This window comes from Odontesthes bonariensis, chromosome 17 (genome assembly GCF_027942865.1).
Source record: "Odontesthes bonariensis isolate fOdoBon6 chromosome 17, fOdoBon6.hap1, whole genome shotgun sequence".
NCBI lineage: Eukaryota > Metazoa > Chordata > Actinopteri > Atheriniformes > Atherinopsidae > Odontesthes > Odontesthes bonariensis.
In genome coordinates, this window is record NC_134522.1 from 20,152,312 (window position 1) to 20,173,477 (window position 21,166).

The following is a 21,166-nucleotide window of genomic DNA, read 5'->3' on the forward strand; positions in this document are numbered from 1 at the left end:
CCCATTTGTGTTGGAGATGAAGAGAGGATTCTCCGTCGTTACGCAGGCTACAACTCCGCGCACTGCACGCCCGTTTCATAGCGGTCCAGTGCCGCAGCTCCCACGGGCTGCACTGTGGAGAAGCGGACCTGCATCCTAAAGCCAGCCGTCTCTCTCTCCCTCTTTCTCTCTCCTGGCTTTTATCCTCCACCTCATTGCAGTCTTATCACGTCTTACCCCCCCCCCCCCCCCCTCCTCCCCTCCCCGCTCTGGTCCCCCCCACCCACCACCACCACCTCTCCTCCCTCCTCATCCGCCTCAGCCGCTACAGGAGAGGAGAGAGGGAGAAGAGTGCGGCTGAATGTGAACGACATGTCGACAGTCAGCTTCTAAAGTGTTTTCTCGGTCGTTCCTTAAATCTTTGGCGGCGGACTGAGTGAGTATTACCCGCATCCCTGCTCTGCTAAGCGTCGCTGTGTGGATCAGAGAGGCTGGTGGGGAGAAACAGACAATGAGGAATGCAATTGGATTGCGTTACCCTGCCAAAGGATTTTCATACATAGCCTGGTAAATGTCCTAATAGGTTATTTTAATGACTAGGCTGTTTAATTGGTCATGTCTTATTTCAGAAAAGTATTACAATGTGTGCTGTAATGTTAGTGGCTAATTGATTTTCCTGGAGAGCTGTGAGCTGTCCAGGCTGATAGCCCTGTACATTTGATCAGTGATTCTGCTGCTGCTTGGCTGATAGTGCGGGTCTTTGCTGGGAGCAGGGGCCCATGTAAAAGCCTGCGCGAGGCTTGGTGAGTGTGTTTTCTGACCGACATAGAGGACAGAGGGGTAGACACTGGAATTATGTGACATGAATAATACGGTGAAGAATAAGCAGTGACCGTCATCTCTGGTTCACTTGCGTCAGTGTGCAGGTCTGGAGGAGAGAGGACGAAAAAAGGGAAAAGTCAGAGTGAGAGACTCAGGAAAGAGGAGGAAAGCCACACCTGTCAGGCCTGTGCTTGAATGGGCATGAAAACAGTGGGACAGTGACAGACACATACAGAGACACATTCAGACGGACATAGAGTTTTCTGCCGTGCTGTCTCCAGCCAACATAAGTCCTTTGGTTTCTTGTTACCATAATGATGCAGAGCTACGCTGACTGCTGACTTGTCCACTTGCTGATTGGAGAAAGAGGCTTGAGTGTTGACTGTGTTTCCTCTCATTAGGGAGAGATAGCCATCCACCAATGCAGAATCTAACAGGAGGGATCCCAGTGGTCTATCTGGACTCAGCATTGATCTCTTCTCTAAAGGAGGGGGCTTTGGGCCTGGTGATAAACAATGCACTTCTTGGTTGAAAAAGAAGACTGTGGGACTCTCTTTCATGTTATGTTCCAGTTTGTCTGACACTACCCAGCATGTTAGCCCAGACTGTCCTGAGAGGCATAGATGCTCCAAATACTTTGATAGATTGGTGAATTGTCCTCCTTTAAACTGGAGAAACTGCACCTTTCACTTGTCCTTTATGCTATTCATGAGATAGTCCATCATGTTTATCAGCATTACACTGGTTTGTTATGAAATCTCATACTCATCGAAATGTGTCGTGGTATCTGTTTCTGTGCTTGGCATCCTACAGAAGCACGCTTTTTGGATATGGTTTGACCTTTCTTGCATTGTTTTCAGCACACACACGCAAAACTTGGCTCCAGCACTACTTCTCTGTGACGCGGGCGTACATTGTGTGCAGAGTGAAAGGAGGGCTTTGATGTAATCAATATCATATTTCAGCTGTTTCACTGTGAGCTCTCATCCTGAGTGGCAGCCTTGACTGACTTCCTACTGCTTATGCAATCCCACTCATTCTCTCCCACCTCACCCATTTCCTCCTCCTTTGCACCCACTCTGCCCATTACTCTATCTTCATCCGTTTGTCTCCCTTCTACTCCATTCCTTCTCTTTTTCTCCCATCTTCCCTGCTCCTCCTCTTACTTCTCTTGTTTCCATCTCTCCCATCATCTTTCCTCGTCATAATCACCTCTGTGATTGCTCTTCCTCTCCCGGGCGTTGATGTTTTCACTGCTGCCTCCTTGTCTAACCCGCCGATGCTAGATTATTGCTGGATGATTACAGCTACCGTACCATCATGATCATTATTGCATTTTGCGTAGCAGTGTTCACCACTGTATGAGCAGATCAGGATGCTTTATCCAATTTAGATCTCATTAAGACTCGAGAGGAAATATCCCAGCACAAGACTTACATTCTCAGCTGTTTTCTTCCTTTTTACTTTTCTTTTTTTTTGTCAGGACTTCTGAAATTCTGTTCTCATTCTCTTCTTATTACCGAGCCATTCTCCCCATTCTCACCACCACCGTAACCATGAGTTTGTGTTCCTGACTGGTACTGCACAGCCTCCTCATCAGCCTTTTTTTAAATTTTTTTAGTAGTTTTGATTTTCAGCTACACTTCCACTCCACTTTCATCATCTCAATAATGTCTATGACAGGTCTTGATGGCTGTTGATAACATTTTCTAGCTGATTGATAATATCGGGTATTCTGTGCCTCATCCCTCTGTTCTCTGATCGCCATTCATCTTATTAAATGGAGCAGTTCATTAGACAGAAACATTATGAATCTGATTTGCATTTACCCATATTCATATTGCATACATTAGAACAACACATGCATGACATTTCAGCTTCACCGGCCATTTGAGAATGCAGATGAATATATTCATCACAAGCTTTTTTTTATTTTCCACCCCTACTTGTCCAAAAAGCCACCCTGAAGATGATAAAATGTGAATCACAGGTGAACCAGCCCTTGTGTGTGTCTTTGTTTTGCAGTTTCAGTGTCAGTATTTGAATTATGAAACGCAAAGCCAATGGTACAGCAGCGGAGATATTGTTAAGCTTGTTGTTTTTAAATGATTTTCTCCTGGTTTTTAAACCCTCTTTATCTAAAGGCTTGTTTTCCGCTGCTGAACACATCTCGTATGTTTACCATGGTTTGACTCATATTATGGCACACCGTGGCCTCCAGTTACCCTATACATCATTATTCCAGTATAATGAAATCCTATCCTCATGGCTTCAGAGTCTGAGTGATTTAACATTTATTTTCTGACTGCTTGAATATGCCTATGATGTATCACCAATCTGATTCATCTTGAAGTGACTTTTGCTGCTCCCTCCCCATCTGTTTGCCTTCTCTTAACCATGCGTGTCTGTGTGTGTGTGTATGTGTGTGTTGGTATGCGTGTTTGAATGCGTGCAACTTTACACTTTGCCCCGCCCTGCAGTGCGATGAAGGGCTGATGCCGGGCTGTAGCCCCAGGCTGTTGAGTTGAAAGGGAGAAGCAGTAGGATGCAGTGGGTCACTCTCGCAGTGGCCCTGGGGTGTGTGTGTCTGTCCTGGGCATCACACAGCCCCACCCCTACCCCCACCTCCACACACACCCCTCTGGTAGACAACTCCGAGGAGGAAGTGGATGAGCCATGCTTTGAGCCGTGCACGTGCGAGGTCAAAGAAGGTGTGCTGCACGTGCACTGTGATGGGCGGGGCTTCACTAATGCCAGCCAGGTACCACTCTTACTTATCTATCTGGCTGTGCACGCCTTCGCGCACTGTCATTTATCTTATTAAAATGCTACATCTCCAAGTCTAATATCCTGTCTCTAATGTAGCTTATGAGCGTTTCTAACTGTCCACTTCATGTAATTAATAAGCCAACTAATCAGACCTCTAATTAATCATTCAGGTGTCACAGTCATGGGTCCGCCCTTTCAAACTCAACCTCCAGAGGAACTCTTTGAGACGTCTCTATAGCAACGGGTTTCAGCACCTTGGCAACGCAGTGTCGATAAACCTTGGCAACAATGCGCTCCAGGACATCCGAGTGGGAGCCTTTCATGGACTGGCCAAATTGAGACGCCTGTACCTCCACGAAAACAAGCTGGAAGTCTTCAGAAATGACACCTTTGCTGGTTTAGAGGCTCTGGAATATCTCCAGGTAAGCTTGAGCAGTTCTGAGTTGATTATCCCAGATTGACTAAATTATCGACAAATTTGCCCAAGAACACAATGAATGGCTGTGCCAGAAACAATCAATGCCTTGCAGGTGGCCTGGGTGAAATGGGGTAAAATAAAAAAAAATTCTCTGTGCTTTTTTTTTATTTTTATGTAGAGACTTTCTAAGCTTTCAGTTCAGACTATTTTCCAATTTCAGTAATGACACCTTCATCATTTTGTCTCTATCTGCAGGCTGACTACAACGTAATCAAACGAATTGACAGCGGTGCTCTGAGGTTTCTCTATAAACTCCGGGTTCTCATTCTAAATGATAACTTGATCCCTGTCCTGCCTGCTCATCTGTTCAGGTTAGTTTCTGATTATTGTATTTTACTGTAATGCTTTTTAATTATGTCAGAACAGATTTGTAGAAAGTTAGTCACTCTGTTCTGTTGGATTAATGCTGCTGTGGCACTCTGTCTCATGTCATAAAAGATGGATTAAACATCAGATAAAAAAAAAAATTCTACAAAGGAATTTGTAAACCAGCTACTTTTTCTCTTGATCCCATATTGTCCCTTGATTTAACCCAACTAACCACCCTCCTCCTCCTCCTCCTGCTGCACCAGATCTGTGTCTTTGACTCATCTGGACCTGCGGGGAAACCGTCTGAAGAGCCTGGCATATGCTGGGACTCTGGAGTACATTGGTCGCTCCCTGATGGAGCTACAGCTGGAGGAGAATCCTTGGAACTGTGGCTGCGAGGCAGTGCAGCTACAGCAGTGGCTGAGTCAGATCCCCTACACAGCTGTAGTCGGTGACGTCACCTGCGAATACCCCTTTCACCTTCATGGCAAGGACTTGAGGGAAATACCCCGCAAAGAGCTGTGTGCCGACCTCCCAGATAAAGAGCTACAGGGAGAGCGGGGTGGTCCATCAGCAGGATCCCAGCCCCAGCACTTGCCCCCTAACTCTAAACCCAACTCAAATCCCGGGCGAGTTCGGCCTACTAAACCCTCCTCTATGGTGCATGGCTCCCGCCAGAACACTCATACTTCCTCTACTTCCTCATCGTCTTCCTCAGCGGAACGTAAAGACAGGAAGAGGCACCCTTGGCCGACTAAAAGGCCACGACCCTCTAGAACGTCCCCCACATCTCGCAGTCTGATGCCCAACCAAAATCCCCCAGTGGCCGGATACCAAACACGACCCCCCATTCCTATCATCTGTCCTATTGGCTGCACTTGCAATCTGCACATCACAGACCTGGGCCTCACCGTCAACTGCAAAGAGAGTGGCTTCCTTAACGTGTCCCAGCTCACACCTCGGCCTCTCAACGGCCGCAAGCTCTACCTGAGCGGAAATTTAATCCAAGGGATCTACCGCGCAGACTTCTGGAATTTCTCCAGCCTCGACCTGCTTCACTTGGGGAACAATCGCATTTCATACCTCCAGGAGGGGGCCTTTTCCAGCCTGATGAGCCTGAGGAGCCTCTACCTGAACGGAAACAACCTAGAGAGACTCAGCCCCCACATGTTTCTGGGGCTGCAGAATCTAAGGTAGGATGTTTACCTTTTGGGCCACTCCCGTTAATTCAAGCATGTTCCGTTCTGCCCACATCAGTCACATTCATAAACTGAAACCACATGCCAGCTTGGGCACTTAGAGATTTTATTAGTAAATAGGTTTAATTGAATTTACTGTAATACTGACACAGCATACTGAAGGAATTTTTGAGTACCATTGTGCTGGAGTTTGATTAAAATTAAAAGTATCCATTCTCTTCCAGGAGTGTCATTATTTAGTCACGCTCCCTGATGACACGCTCCAGTTGAGTTGTGAGCCTGGTATAAGTGACAATGTGAAAATGAATGTTTTTTTTAAATTTGCATACAGAAGTGTTGATAAGGATGGGCGATGTCTGGATGATGCCAGGATTTAGTGTTTTGGAAAAAGGCTTGTCATGAAAACGCCTTATCAGAGTGATTCCTGTATGTTGTTGTCAGATTAAGCTCACAAAGATAATTCTCCTGCAAATAATGCTTATCTGCTGACAGTTAGTGAATTAAACATTGATGGAGACAAGAGATCAGCATTCATGCTCTGCTATCTTAAGAATGAGAAGTCATGATGCCTTCATTTTCAGGACATCATCCAGGCTGTAGTTTTCAGCTGCCCCGTCTCTGTAATTCAAGACTGTGGATTGAAAATTCTACAGACCCATTAATTTGACTATTAATCAATATTAAAGATCCTCTCTGGACATTGAAAATGTCTTCCTCTTAACCTCTCGTTAGCCTTTGTTAGTGACTTAATGGTAAGAGAGTACTATGAGTAATTTAAACCAGATCTATTACCTTTTTCAACAATGGAAATTTATTGGATCACCAGCGTGCACAGAAAAGTCTCACACTGATTTCTATTATTTTGAAAAAGAATGGGATATTCAGTGTCTCTTTGCTATAATTTAATATGATATGCCAAGACCAGACTAGAAAGTAATCAGTCTGAAATTACACACGTTTGAATAATGATCATTTTATAAAATGTGAGCAGGGAATGGGACATTTTAATGAAATTTCATTGATGTATTGTCATGCTGGACATTACGCTCAGCAAGTACTTACTGTTATCATATCACAAAATACTGGGATGCAATGAGAAAATTAACTGTGACATAACTATTTAACTTTCTATTACCCTTGTCCATACTTAATCCATTTAACCACTGAGACAAAGACCTTTTTTCTCTTTCCTGTGTTTAGGTACCTTTATTTTGAGTACAACGAGATCCGTGAAGTAGATCCCGGCACCTTTGACTCCATGCCGTCCCTCCAGTTGTTGTTTCTCAACGCCAACTTGTTACGGAGCCTCCCTCTCGATGTGTTCTCCAGAGTCAATCTGGCTCGGCTCAACCTAAGAAACAATCACCTCCTGCAGCTTCCTATGGAGGGAGTGCTGGAACACCTCAAGGGATTGGTACAGGTTGGTGAAACCTTTCGTTTCAATATCACTGACTGCATTTACTGACCGGTGCAGATGGTTGCTGTTCTGATATGCTAACCTGTGCACGTGTAATTAAGTCACATACCTGGCATGATTAGTGATAGTTGCAGGGGTATCAAAGTGGAGCTTATTGACATTATCATTAACTGGATCACCCCCGTTGATTTACTGAACAATGTAATTATGCAAAGTAAATTTCTTTCAAATGTCAGACAATGGGATTAAGAGAATAGTTTACCAAGACACATTATATTATCCCAGCTTGATGAAACAAACAAAACAAGATGAATCTTGGATCCAGCTGCATTCAGAGCTTCTGTCAGCTCCTGATCTCATGGCCTCTGGCACAGCTGCAGTTTTCTCCTATCATCTGTTGTTTTGAGAGCTTGGCTGTAGCATATGGGACTCTGGTTGCGCCTCAGGTATTCCAATTGGAAAATTGCACTTGACTCGATTTGCATAAGTGGTCTTAATAAATCAGCAGCTAAACTGGAGAAATCAGAATCCTTGAAGTGTCTGAGCATGGTTGTAATTAATGCACCCTTCCATAAACAGACTGTATAAATTACTGTGTATGTCACATTTTTTGTTTTTTTTTGTTATACCTTACCTCGCACATTTAACTACAACATTATGTCACTGGTAGCTGTACACAATGCAACGATAAGGACGGAGCCCAAGGTATTACATCTTTTCATCCAGCCTCCTCTCACTTCTACAAATTTAGTGTACCAGGCTTTTCTTAGACAGCCAGAGCAGAATGAGGTAAGGTGGGTGTAGATTATCCTGAATGTCATAGTGAATTTCCGTTTTACTTGGCTCCATGAAAAATCCCTGATTTTAGGGACTGTGGTTGGTGCTGGCAATTTAGGGGCAGTTTCTACACATTTGCTGCAGGGAGGGAACAAACTGAAGGAACTACATACAAGCAAATTATGTTTTTGTACAATTATACTCCTCTGATTTCCAACAGCACTAAAGTACAAATTGGAAGTACCCAGCGGGGCATATTCATAAAACCCAGTGGTATCACCATTGTAGTGCTCAAAATCCATGCCACAGTAACTGAAATCATTCATTTACCAGGGTTGTTATTTCTCTTACGAAGGCACACTAGTTTTTTCCACTGGCTGAAAAAAATCATCAGCAATGACAGTGATTTCACCTGTTGACTTATTGTTATCTTGTTTGAAGCTCAGGATGTGGGCTTTGTGGGCGCTGGTGCGTTTTTTGAGTCAGAGTGTGTAGAGTAAAATCAAAGGGTAACAAAGATGCAAGCAGGGTTTAGTTGACAGCGGCTGTGAAAAGCCCTCCATTCTGACAATCATGAAACAGGAGCTTACAGCGTCTGTCATCATCAAGACCAGGATTATTAGATTACATCCACTTACACAGTGATATGAAAAATACTTCTCTGATGTCGCTGTTATTTGGAAAACAAATTTTAGGCGAAACATTTCAATTGTTGTGGTTTGTATAATTTCTCAACTAGAATATCAATGACAAAACAGGACTCTGTCTTGTAGAGATTAAAAAAAAATCAACTTAAGTCAACCTGCATTTGAATGGATGGCAGTTATACTTCCACGTCTTCATCAGGAACTGCAAGTAACATGTGATCTATCAGAGCAACACTGCCAGGTAAAATAAAGAAATTTGGCCATGGACAGGTTTTTCTTTATGCAAAGATATTCTCATCCATGAACATCTCACACAAGAAACCAACTAAGTATTTAGCGGGAAATTATTTAACAGGCGGCTTTTGCACTGAATGCCCAATACAAGATTACCTGATGGACAATTTTACCTCAGGCTGCGACTGCCTAAATAAATCTTTAAATTATGAACACAAAAGTTTGACTCAATCACTGACATTTCATAGAGACATTACCTGCACATCAATCTTTAAAGGAAAGTAAACGTATTCTCTCCATAGCGAGCTATAAGGTTAATATGTGTACATTGAATATGAATGCGGAGTCAGTCAGGAGCTTAGCTTTGCACAGGCGGATATAGCCAGCATGGTTCTAAAAGAAAGGCGGAGGGGGGATACCCAGCCACTAACGCTTCTGAAGCTTACTATTAGACCATACTACGTTTTTAAAACTTGAAAAAAAAAAAAAAAAATGCATATCTGTTTGGTAAATATTAGCTCAGGTTAGCAGTGTTTAGCATAAAAGTTTGAAAACGAGTGAAGACCTAATCTACTTCTATCCTGAATGGGTTTACTTTTTTTTTTTTTTTTTTTTTTAGTACAGTTTTCTATTTGGGGAATAAACAAACAAAACACAAGGTTCTTGGAGAGTAAACCCTCTTATGATACAAAGAAAGAAGGAACAGGATTTGTACAATGAAAATGTAGCGACGTGAAGAAGTTTTCCCTGTCATACCCCAGAATGTGGGTGTGTGATCAAACGACTGCTTTAGGCCGACATCTTCAACTTAACGACTTTTAATTTTCCATTTGTTTTCCCTATTTATTTAAATTATGAGTAACAAGCCCTGAGTGCATCACAACCTCATCTGGCGTGCTTGTTGCAATCCTGCACTAATCTGTGCTGCTCTGGGTGGATTGTGTTGATCATTGACCTAACAATTGACAACATCATGTTGGTGAGATTTAAAGATCTTTTCACAGAGATAGTTACCTGTTTCCAGTTTTAGTATGAAGCTAATTATGCAGCTGTGGCTCAATGTTCTCATTTCTCCAATGGAATAATTTGGTTGCACTGAAACCTTTACAAACCAGTTTAAACCTGCAACAAACTGACACACCTGAAGACAAAACTTATCAGAAATTAGATCCTTCAGTTCCTTCTCGTGTATCTCGTTTAAAGCTAATATTTAGGATGACTGTGCGGCTAGTACAGCTGGGAGAAGATGAGTGAATGTTTGAGGGTAAAAATAATCTAATAAAGGGTCCATTAAGAGTAACAGTAATTGCCATTATTTTCCAGATGGTTCCACTTCCTGTGTATTAAATCTTATCAATACAGTTTTAAAAGCAGCCAATGCGTCTATGCAGGGAAAAGAGCTTCTTGTTTATTCTCTTGTCATAAACCTGTTTTCAGTTGAAATTGCACGGCACAGCATAAAACACAACCACCACAGGTGTTTCCAGCACAAACGCAGTAGCTCAGCAAAAGCGTCTGAAATTATAGGCTTTTATGAGTTGGGCAGTCCGACCAGACTTCCTGCATGCATATATTTTCTATTTATGGAGGGATGATAGATTTCAGTGTCATTGTCAACTTCAGATTTAGCATTACATGCCAATGAGGCCTGTTTAACTTCAGTGACAATTTTCTTGCAGGATAAAAAAAAAGCTATAATTCTTTACCATTAAGATAAGATGAATTCAGTATTAATAACAACTTGCATTTCGCTATGTTTGGGGGTGGATAATATGCCCGGACATGATTAGTGTCTGATGAATTATTATAGCATCATTTCAATGTCAACATGTTTTGATATAAAGTGTTAATGTGCTGACAGGTTGAGTTAGTCTGTTTTCAAAACAACAAAAGTGTGTGAACAAACATACTCTTCATTTTGATTCTTACATAGTTAGATCTCACAGGAAATTTTGAGACAGAATATCCAGATATGCAATTCGGCAGCATTAAAAGTCAGTACTTGGGCTTCTTTCTAGACTCGCCATGTTACGCTGATGTTTAGCAATCACACAGAGGCAGAGAAGCCAATTTCTCTACCAACTGTGGCCTCAATGGACCAGAAACTCGTACTCTTTGTTATTACTACTGCTCTTTTTCCACCGACATGAAACCCAAACTGCTGGATGGAAAGTTCATGCGCTTTTTTTCAAGAGTTTGTTGTAGTCACTCAGGGAGATATGCAAAATCCCTGTCTGAGGTAGAAATATGTGATTCAGGCAAAGGGAGCCCGGGTACGCTATGAAAGTGTATTATCTCCTGGAAAATGCTCAACATTGCTAACTCATTCCACGAGGGAATTGATTTGACACGATTCTTTGGTTTTGCATGTATCATCTGACAAAACCACGGAGACATATTTGCAACATACAATGTGCATGTTGAAAGTGTTTCACACGGGAAAAAAATGTTCCCTGCTCTCCAGATTCTTCTCTAAGTTAAATATTTTACAGTTCATTCTGTGTATTATTCAAAAGATAATGAAACACATTCATCAGGACAGAGAGGGTTTGGCAAGCTGAAGGCTCAGGGGCGTCTTTTCACCAGAGACTTCAGCAAAATCCTTGTGCCAGCTCAGAGCCTCCAAAACCTGCTTATATTGACTTCATTTCTGTTGGCTAACTAGAGCACATCTAATGACTGATGGAATATTGCTGTTTGAACAAAGTGATCAATTAGAAGACACAGCTCGCTGAGAGCATTCTGAATTTCCCCCCCTGGTGTAAATTTTTCACAGCTCTCAAATAAATCTTGGACAGTTATTGCTTGATCTTTGATCTCCATCTTAATGATGAAAACCCACAAGAGCAAATAAGTTGGCTCCTTTATGTCAGTCAGCCTGGACCAGTTTTCTGACAAAAGGGTCTCTTGTTGGAAAAAATGTATCACGATGGGCTGCATCAATATTTTTTAAAAAAAGGAGAAAAAAAGGACTTTGATGACTGATTTAGTCAGTGTACCCGTTTTACTGGCTTTGCAAGTGGAAGAAGTGAAACACAAGCCACCCCGTTCACTAAACAACACACAATATAATGGTCTAATACACTAGCAACACCTGTCATGATAAGTGAGGGTCTATAATTTCCTGTCACAACAGAGCTTTGATTGACGAGTTGACAGCAAATCACACACTAGGTGACCAGGCGTATAAATTGTAAACAGTGGCGGGTGTGTTGGACAGATGCTTGCAAAAAAAAGATAGGGATGCAGCCCCCGGGATTTACAAGAACGCAAACAATAAAATGCTTCAAGAACTTCAGCCAGATGTAAGATTGCCATCATGAAAGTTATGAGGTGGCAAAAACAAGCAGATAGTTTGTCCATGTGGTCTTCACTTAGCATGTCGTTCGTGCTGCATCACATCACAGATGTGCCACAGTAATGCAGAATTCTGAAGAAATGCACTTTTTCAGTGGGCCTCATATATATACTGCTGGTATTCAAACTGAGTCGAAACTGCAGCTGTGTTGTTTCTACTCGCCCTCTGGTCCTAGCTGTTATTATGAAAGCCACAAAAAAAGCCCACAGTAGACTGACACCAATAAAGGGGGAAGAGCATCCGATTCTTAAGCGTGAAGCATGTGGAGGGAGCCGTTCCACAGCTCCCTCAACAGCATTGCTGAATCATCTCAAAAGGCATCAATCTATCTCTGCAAGCCAGGGAGATGGCCTAACCAAATTAGCATGACAACATTTGTGCAAGCTCCTTGGAAGTGGGACAGAGAGAATATCGGCTTTCATTGCCAGAGCCACTGCTAAAGACATGGAACAGATCAGTCCCGCAGCCAGTACAACACGATGTGATTCCCTTTGTGCATAATCTGCTTTAGCCGTTCGAAAGTGTGGCAAAGTGAATTTTTGAGTTTGTTTTAGAACATCCAGTCAATAGCTGGCAATGAGAAAATGGATTTATGGGCGCACCTATTGGATTATGGCACAGGGGAGAGTTGCATCACATCCTGCTTTTAGACACTAAAAGTGAGAGTATCACAACACTATTATTATAGTGTTGTGATACTCTCACATGCTTGTCTCACAAAAGCTTTCAGGGAGTTTTGTGAATAACCACTTATGTAAACTCCGAGTGGTCTTCTTAGTGAACAAAAATTTGCCCATAGCTTACTGTAGCACATGTGTGAATAGGTTTTTAAGTGAGCACTTGTGGGTGGTGTAAGTTGAGACCATGTAAAGCCAGTGTTCAACCATTCAGTAAATGAAAGTCATTGAATCTTTTTAACAGCATCAACCCACAACAATTGTGCTTTGCAGTTCTTTTCAAATCTCACGAACCAATATTTTATTCACAGTTGAACTCATAAAACATAGCAAATGTTGAATGTGAGGCATTTCACTAATTTCATGAAAAATATTGGCTCACTTTGAATTTGATGGCTGCAACATGTCTCAAAAAAGTTGGGACAGCGCCATGTTTACCACAGTGTAGGATCTCCTCTTCTTTTAACAGCAGTTGTTAGGTGCCGGGCGTTTGAGAGAGGTATATTACTCCATTTTTATGTGACGTGGGACTCTAGCTGTTCAACAGTCTTCTTTGACATATTGTGTGTTTCATGATGTGCAAAGGTTTTCAGTTGGTGAAAGGTCTGGACTACAGGCTGGGCAGACTGTGAAGCCATGCTCTTGTGATAGAGTTTGCAGTTAAAATTTCCTTAATGAAATATGCAAGGCTGGAAAAGATGTCATCTGGATGCCAACATATGTTGTCCTAAAGCCTGCATGTACCTTTCAGCATTGATGGTGCCTTTCCAGATGTGCAAGTTGCAAGTTCCATAGACAGTAATGAACCCCCATACCATCAGAGATGCAGGCTTTTGAACTGAGTGATGATAACCAGCCAGATGGTACCTCTGCTTTATAGTATGGAGGATGTGGTGCCCATGATTTTCTAAAAGAATTGTTGAATTTCTAGTTTTCCAGTCTTGCCTCAGTCCATTTACAGCAGCGTTTCTGGATCATGTTCACTTATGGTTTCTCCTTTTATCTGAGAGAATTTTAACCTGCATGTGTGGATGGCACAGTAAACTGTCTTCACAGAGCCCATGCAGTTCTTTCCATGTCAGAATTGTGCCTGCTTTTAATGTCATGCTGCCTGAGGGCATGAAGATCACAGGGGTCCACTGTTGATTTTCAGTTGTGCCCCTTACACACAGAGATGGCTGTAGTTTCTCAGAATCTTTTGGTGATATTATGTATTGTAATGCAATTTTACATTGAAGAATACTATTCTGAGACTGCTCCACAATTAGCAGACACAGTTTTTTTGCAGATTACTGAACCTCTGCCCATCTTTACTTCCGAAAGACTTTGCCTCTCTAAGGTGCTCTTTTTATACCCAGTCATGCCACAGATCTGTTGCCAAAATAAGCTAATTACCTGCAGTATGTTCCTAAGCTGTTTATCTTTAGCACCACTTACTTTTTCACCCTTTTGTTGCCCCATCCCAAATTTGTTTCAGATGTTTTGCTGCCATCAAATTCAAGATGAGTTGATATTTTTAATGAAACAGTAAAATGTCTCATTCTCTACATTTGATATGTTTTCTGTATTCTATTGTGAAAAAAATATTGATTTATGAGATTTGCAAATCATTGCATTATATTCCAACTTTTTTTTAACTGGGGTTGTACATATATCAGTGCTATTCATCACCTGTATGTTTTAAAAATCATTTAGAGGCACTGGAAGATGGTAGTCTGTTATATGAATGCTAAATAACTCATTTAGTATGTGATATATTGTAACTGTTAAAGGGAAATGTAGCAGATATAGCATAATTTTTCTCGGTGTCACATTCTTCGAGTACTAGCTAGTGGCTTGTTTTTCAACATAACATATATTTAAAAAATGACTAATATATCACAAAGGTGGCAGCACAATGATATATTTTTGTTTACATTTAACAGAGGGATTCATCAATTTGCATTGCGTGGCAGACCAATAATTAGTGTACTATTACACAATGACAGTGTGCTGTGGTGTGATGTATTCCTCCAGGTGGATCTGCAGCAGAACCCGTGGGAGTGCAACTGTGAAGCAGCTTCACTGAAGCGTTGGCTGGAGGGCCTGAGCGCGGTGGTTGTGGTGGGAGAGGTGGTGTGTCACTCCCCAGAAAAGACCAAAGGTGTAGACCTGCGCTCCCTCTCCATGGAGCTGCTCTGCCCTGAGCTGGAGCCCCAGGAAAACCGAGAGCAAGAGGAGCAGACAGCAACCTCCACGGCCACAGAGAAAGGTGTATCGGTTGGTTACCCCAGCTCAGGGGTAGGACCCCATATCCCCCCAGGGATCGATTCAATTCCTCTGTCGGTGTTAGTGCTCAGCCTGCTGGTGTTGTTTGTCTCTGCATTCTTTGCGGCAGCGGCACTAATCGCCTACGCCCTGAGGAGGAGGGACAAGCTGCCGTTCCGTCGCCAGGGAGAGGTAGATCTGGCTGGCATCCAGATGGAGTGTGGAATCTTCACTGAGCAGACGCACCACCACCACCATCACCACGGCCTCCCAGATAAGCCACCGTTACCTCACCCTGAACACAACCACGTCTATGACACCATCTTGCCCCCAGAGGCTGCATCCAAAAGCCCCAACGCTGCCGCAGCCTCACACATGTGTAGCAGTCCAATCTACAAAGACGAGCAGGACACAGCAGTGAAACAGCGACCGCCGCAGCAACAGACGTTTGCAGCTTCTAAAGAGTGCGAGGGGGGGTACTGCTCTGCAGCAGAGAAGGAGAGGGAGTGGGCTCTGGAGGTGTCCTCATCGCCTATCAACACGGTTACCGGCGCAATGGGACCACTCGCCGGCCTCCATGGGAACGGCATCCTATGCCCCACAGTTATCGACAGCCAGGGCCCCACTCCTAAGGTGGAACTGGTGGACTGCCTCTTCAGACTCCCCACCCCAGAGTTCCGAGACCTGCCAGACAGGTACGCGAGGCCACCGCCTCGTTACCCCCACACACAAGACTCAAAACAGGACGCGAGACCCGACCAAACGCTCGTGGTCACCACCACTAGCTTCTCAGCAGGGGGTGGTCACAGCAGTCAGAGTGAGCAGGGAACTGGAGAGCAAAGACCCAGACTGAGGACCACACCAGACTACATGGAAGTGCTGGACCGTTCTTACCAGTTTTAACACCCCTCCTCTTCCTCTTGCTTCCATTCTTCTCTTGTCTCCTCATCGTCTCTCTCTGGGATGGTGAATCACACAGTAACAATGACTCCTGTACAGAGTTTGGCTTTGAGAGGAGCCTGTGGGAGAGCGGGACTACACTACACACTATGTTTATTTCTGGAGCTGAGGTCAGTTTTGTATTTTCCCCCACTAAAGGCATACACATAGGTATTTGGCAAGAATTTGCTGATCCCAGATCTCTGCCTGGAGGCAAAACTTCAGCTGCAGTTACCACAGAGTTTTTTCATTTTTTCCTCCACTGTCAGTTTTTCTATTCAGCGCTACAATTAGCAGGATACAGCATGGTGGTGGGCGTTAATGTTATCACCCTCAAAAGACCTTCGTGGAGGTGAATAACACCAGCTCTTAACAACATCAAACACAGAGTCATAAACTATGACAGCCGCAAGGAGTGGAGCGAGCTGGGCGCACACGGAAGACGAAGAAACGACAGAGGCAAAGCAAGAAGTAGAGAAATAAGTGAAAATAGCCAAGTGCCTTAGCAATGAACAGCCAGCAGCAGTGTGGTCAATGCTTATTTTTCTATGAATACAGATCTATTTATCTAAACAAAGAGGTTTGACTACCAGTGGATGGGATGCTGATGGACGACTGAGACTAAAACCAATAAAGACCCCGAGAATAATTGCATTCCCTGAATGAGCCAAAAAATAATAATATACCCAGTCAATATTGGAATTGTTTGTATGCAGTTCTGTTCATTTTCCTCATCTCATGCAGTTAACTTAATTTGATTATCCAGTTCAATTCTTTACACGGCTATGACGGGAAACGTATCCAGGAATAGTCGGTCGCTGAGTGAAATTCTAAGAGGGTTTCTGTTGTAAGGAGGAAAGGATTGAGAAATGATTACTATTATTATTGTTTTTTTTACACATCAGACAAAACAAAGGGAGGCCCATTTACAGAAGGACATTGTGGAAATGGATGCATTTTGGATTTCTTAATCAACCAGACTTAATGGGGACACAAGGACCTCAGTTTCACATTTTCTTTCATTGGACAAAGACACAGAGGTTATTGCTTTGATTTTTAAGCCTTTTTTTGGAGGAAAATTGAACTGCAAAAAAAGAACAACGGGACAATAAAACAGGACGTAAAATGCACTTTTTTTTGTTTGTTCAAAAAGAAAAAAAAAAGACGGACACTTCTATCAACTATTGATTATTATCTTTTATGGAGGTACCTTTTTATGCTTTCATCTCCTACCAATAGTAGAGGCAGTTGTGAATATATTTATTCTTAGTTTTTGCGTGTTGAAGCTCTCCTGTAAGGGATCATGTTATATTAATGTATAGGATGATTCTGCATCTGGTTCAGCCTTCTTACCGCCGACCCACGAAATACAATAAAGGGTGCTACATTAAAAAGAAACTTGCACTGGCAGCTACTGTGTGGCACTTACACATACACCCACACAAGCACACGCCTCGACCCTCCATAAATGCACACTCATTCCCCTCTGTCTCCATTGCCTTAATAGTGCATGAAAGAAATGGGGTATGCTAAGCCTGTAAGCTTGTCCATGCAGCGTGTTGGAGAGATCAGATGAAAATTGAGCCACGCTGAGTGCCTGCAGGACTCCTTACGCACTAGAGGCTGGAGATAGAAGCTAATAGTTGGAAATCCTCCACATTAACGGTATAAAATCAATACAATCTATTTGTGAAATGAGGACATGTAAGTCTGGTGGCCCCCAGGGCCAAGGTCATGAATTGCACCATCTCTCTGGCTTGTGTGTCTTTCTGGCTTGATCTTTCCTCTCTCCTCTTCTTTCATCTCTCCATCTGATTCGTTCCACTCGCCCCTTTTCCTCGGCTCCTTATTCCTCGGCTCTCGTGCTCACCTTTTCCTTTTGTTCTTTCCTCTCTCCTCTATTTCCCCTTCTCTTTCAAAGCTCTGGCTGTCAGCTCAGCCTCACAGGATGGACACGGAGAGATGCGGCTCTATATGCTGCTCGGCACGCAGGTAGCTGACGCTGAAATGTGTGTGTTTTCTTCCTTTCTTTCTGCCGGGCTCTTTCCATCCTTTCAGTGATGAGTGCAGTTCTTCAGACGCCTCCTCACTCTCAGCGTTCAGAACTCTGTTGCACAGATAATCCCCCCGTGGAGGTGTGCGCACACTCGGGACCGCGTGTGTGTGAACTGAGAGGGGTGTGCCTTTGTTTGTAGGTTCGTGTGTGTGTTTAAGAAAGAGTGTGGAGCGGGGTGTTTGTATAGCCCACGTATGTGTGTGTGCGTGACGGAGGAATGAGTGCCGCTGCACAGCCTCAGTCCAGCCTTAATCCTCTAAGCTGTGTAGTTCACTCATGCCACATCAGCCCCATTGTGTCCTCAGACAAAGAAGCTCAGTTAAAACTAAATGCCATTTAAAGCAACAAATGGCTAATTATAGCATCATTCTCTGTGTCCTTTTCACACTTTTCTTTCACGTTTAAAGCTTCCCTTCTCACTTCCTCACCCATAGGGTCTAGCTTTTACATCATTTTCTTTTTTGTACTCATGTTTGCCTGTCTGACAGCCCTCGCCATGGTTCATGTGTTTGGGTCCTGTCAGAGCTGTCCTGTCACTGTGTGAAAAAAAAAAAATCATTCATTTCCCAGAGTCGAGGATGAAAGGGTCTTTAGACTTCAAACGCCTGTGGGCCTCTGTGGCTTAGATTGCCTCTCGCTCTCTCCACCGCCGTGTCATTTATTTCTTTAAAAAAAAAAAGGAAAGAAAAGAAAAAACACCAGCTGTGGCATCGGTTAAGTAGAGATGGCAGAGACATGGCAAGAGCTGAACAATTAGCCTGATTAAAACGCTGCCATTTTGCATGATAGATTTAGCCAGAGCTGCGTTAAGGCGGATCCTTTCTGAGTGTGTGTGTGTGTGTGTGTGTGTGTGTGTGTGTGTCTCTGTGTGCGAAAACATATTCTTCTCTGCATAAACATGCAGGGTATTATATCAAAAATGCACAGTAGGGCAGGGTTTGATGTCAGTGAAAAGAGATCTGTTTAGAAGTCATGGTGCATAGCTGCAGAGGCTTTGGTGTTGGGCCATTACAAATAGTTGTGGTTGAGCTGGTCATCTTTCACACACACACACACACACAGATGCACACAACGTTTACATCACTGTCTCGGTGCTGGTAACGTGTACACACTTCCACATACAAACACAAGTGCACCAGTAAACAAAGTCCATTTAAATATGTACACAAACTGTACATACAAGCAGAGCATGCTGCTGTGCTGCGATGTTGTTCGGTTGCTCTGCATTGCAGTGATCTGCCCCACTCTTCTCCTCTGCTTTCACCCACAGACAATCACTGGCTCTCAGTGGACAACACCAGCAAGGGAAATACTTACAAGGAGAGCGATAGATATTAAGAGTGTGCTCGCAAGAAAGAGTGAAAGAGAGAAGGGGGGGGGCAGGATGATGATGAGAAGGTAGGGAGAGACAGAGGGACTAAAGAGCACAGAGGGAGATTTGAGGCAGGATGGGAGGAGATGAAAAGAAGTGGAGAAAGATCAACGAGCGGGTGTTTCCAGGCTTAAGGCTGCTGGAGGACTTGTTCGTTTGTGTGGGAGCGGAGGGTTACAGTACTTGGAGTCGACATGTGTGAAAAGACTCAGATACTGTACGGTCGTGTCTGCTCTCAGGCACGCGACGCCACCCACATGATCTCCGCCAAGACTGGGAGCGCAATTACGCGCCTGCCAAACAGTTGCAGTTAAAAGATGAACATTTCTTGATCCAGTGTAGTATGGCTGCACTTAGTTACGGTGCTGTGAAGCAAAATGGTGGGCAAACTGATATGTGTGCACGTTACCGTGTCAATCTGCCCTTGCAGTAAACTGGTGGGAAGACACAAAGATGGCAGGTACCAGGCTGAAAGCATCAAGCTTTACAGGCCCAGTGCTGTGTTCCTTTTTGTTTTATATCCTCACGTTACGCTGAGTTTTGAGATGTTTGCGTGTGTCAGTTCAGAAAGACGAAAGAGAATATGAATGATTCTCAGGGGGAAAAAAAACCAGAAAAAACTCAGCGTCTAGATTTTCAACGGAAAGGTGTTGAGTTCTCTGCTGCAAACACACACTGCCCGCCTCTTGTTTCATTGCAACTCTCAGCAAATGCTGGCACTGATGAAAAGCAAAGAGAAAATTAGCGGGGAGGTGAGTGCTGATCGTGCATTCCTGGGAAAAAAAAAGAAGATAATTAGTTTCCCCAATCTATACCACTTTTACACCTGAAATATTATTAATTTAAGATATGATTCTCGCCTGCATTGCTGCTCATCTAAGCCAGTTTTCTAAAAATGGACGACGTTCCAGTTTGTTCGCTGGATTGAGCCATTGAGGAAAAATCTACAGAGCCTGAGGATCTGTGTGTCTCTGAAGCAGCTTTAAGACAGTGTTGATGGCGCCATAAATTTTGATTTGTGAATGTGTCTCCCTGCTGTTTCCTTCTCGGTCGGGAGCGTGCCAGAAGCAGAAGATTACAGCCCACCTCAGCACCGGAATGCCTGTTGGCTTCTATAGCACAGCTCCCATCACCTCTTAAATACCACAGCTGGTGGCTTTAGTATTGAGAGGCAGTGGGCCACACAAATGTCGACTTTGCACTTCATTTATGATAAACGTAAGTCGGTCTTAATCTCCGCCCTTCGCCGTGTGTAGAACCAGTGTTTGGAACAAACTTGTTTATCTGGAGGGGAAGGCGAGGGGAGTGGGAGCCAGGGGAAGTCACCGGCTCACAGAGATAACCCAGAATATCTTCTCTCTTTCCAAGTGTCGCTCAGAAACTCGAGGTATGATTGTGTTTATGTGTCTGGGTGCAGGGCCGTAACAGTGATTTATGGGTCCTGAGCATAGAGGGAAATTCTGGACCCATGCTTTTAAACTTTTCTTCACTGCAGTTTTTGGTTTCAAACATCTAAATTACCCCAGCCACAACCCGCAGTTCACCTTTGGACTTCCTAATCAGTTAAAAGATAAAAAGAGAACCCTGTAGTAAATGCGATACATTTTCTGTGCACATGAGTGGTTACAAATTAAACAATTTTGCATAAAAGGTAAGAATCAAATTAAACTAAACTTTAGTATTTTTTTTTTTATTATTATTATCACTGTAATAATAATCCTCATTTCTTTATATTTTGCTTCCAAACAACCAAAGTGTCTCATAATCTTTTAAAGTGGTCACCAGCATTAGTTCCCGAGGTTTCCTGAAGGTCTGTCAAAGTTTTTCTTTGGACACCGGCTGCTTTTTTCACTCATTTTCAGTACAGACCTTGTACCTGACAATTT

The 21,166-nt window shown here is 43.3% G+C and overlaps 1 protein-coding gene across 2 annotated transcripts; it reads left to right on the plus strand.

The window, feature by feature from the left end:
* The first annotated feature begins 282 nt into the window (after positions 1-282).
* LOC142366483 (SLIT and NTRK-like protein 3) lies at positions 283-17,293 on the plus strand. Of its 2 annotated transcripts, none has more exons than XM_075448380.1 (7): positions 283-415; positions 3,282-3,562; positions 3,741-3,992; positions 4,244-4,359; positions 4,621-5,550; positions 6,757-6,976; positions 14,683-17,293. In XM_075448380.1, the coding sequence occupies exons 2-7, from the start codon at positions 3,347-3,349 to the stop codon at positions 15,814-15,816; spliced, it is 2,868 nt and encodes a 955-aa protein (XP_075304495.1). In that variant the 5' UTR covers positions 283-415; positions 3,282-3,346; the 3' UTR covers positions 15,817-17,293. The 2 variants fall into 2 exon arrangements, with proteins under 2 accessions (XP_075304495.1, XP_075304494.1); XM_075448379.1 differs by having other exon boundaries at positions 283-546; positions 14,683-17,292.
* The last annotated feature ends 3,873 nt before the right edge of the window (positions 17,294-21,166 follow it).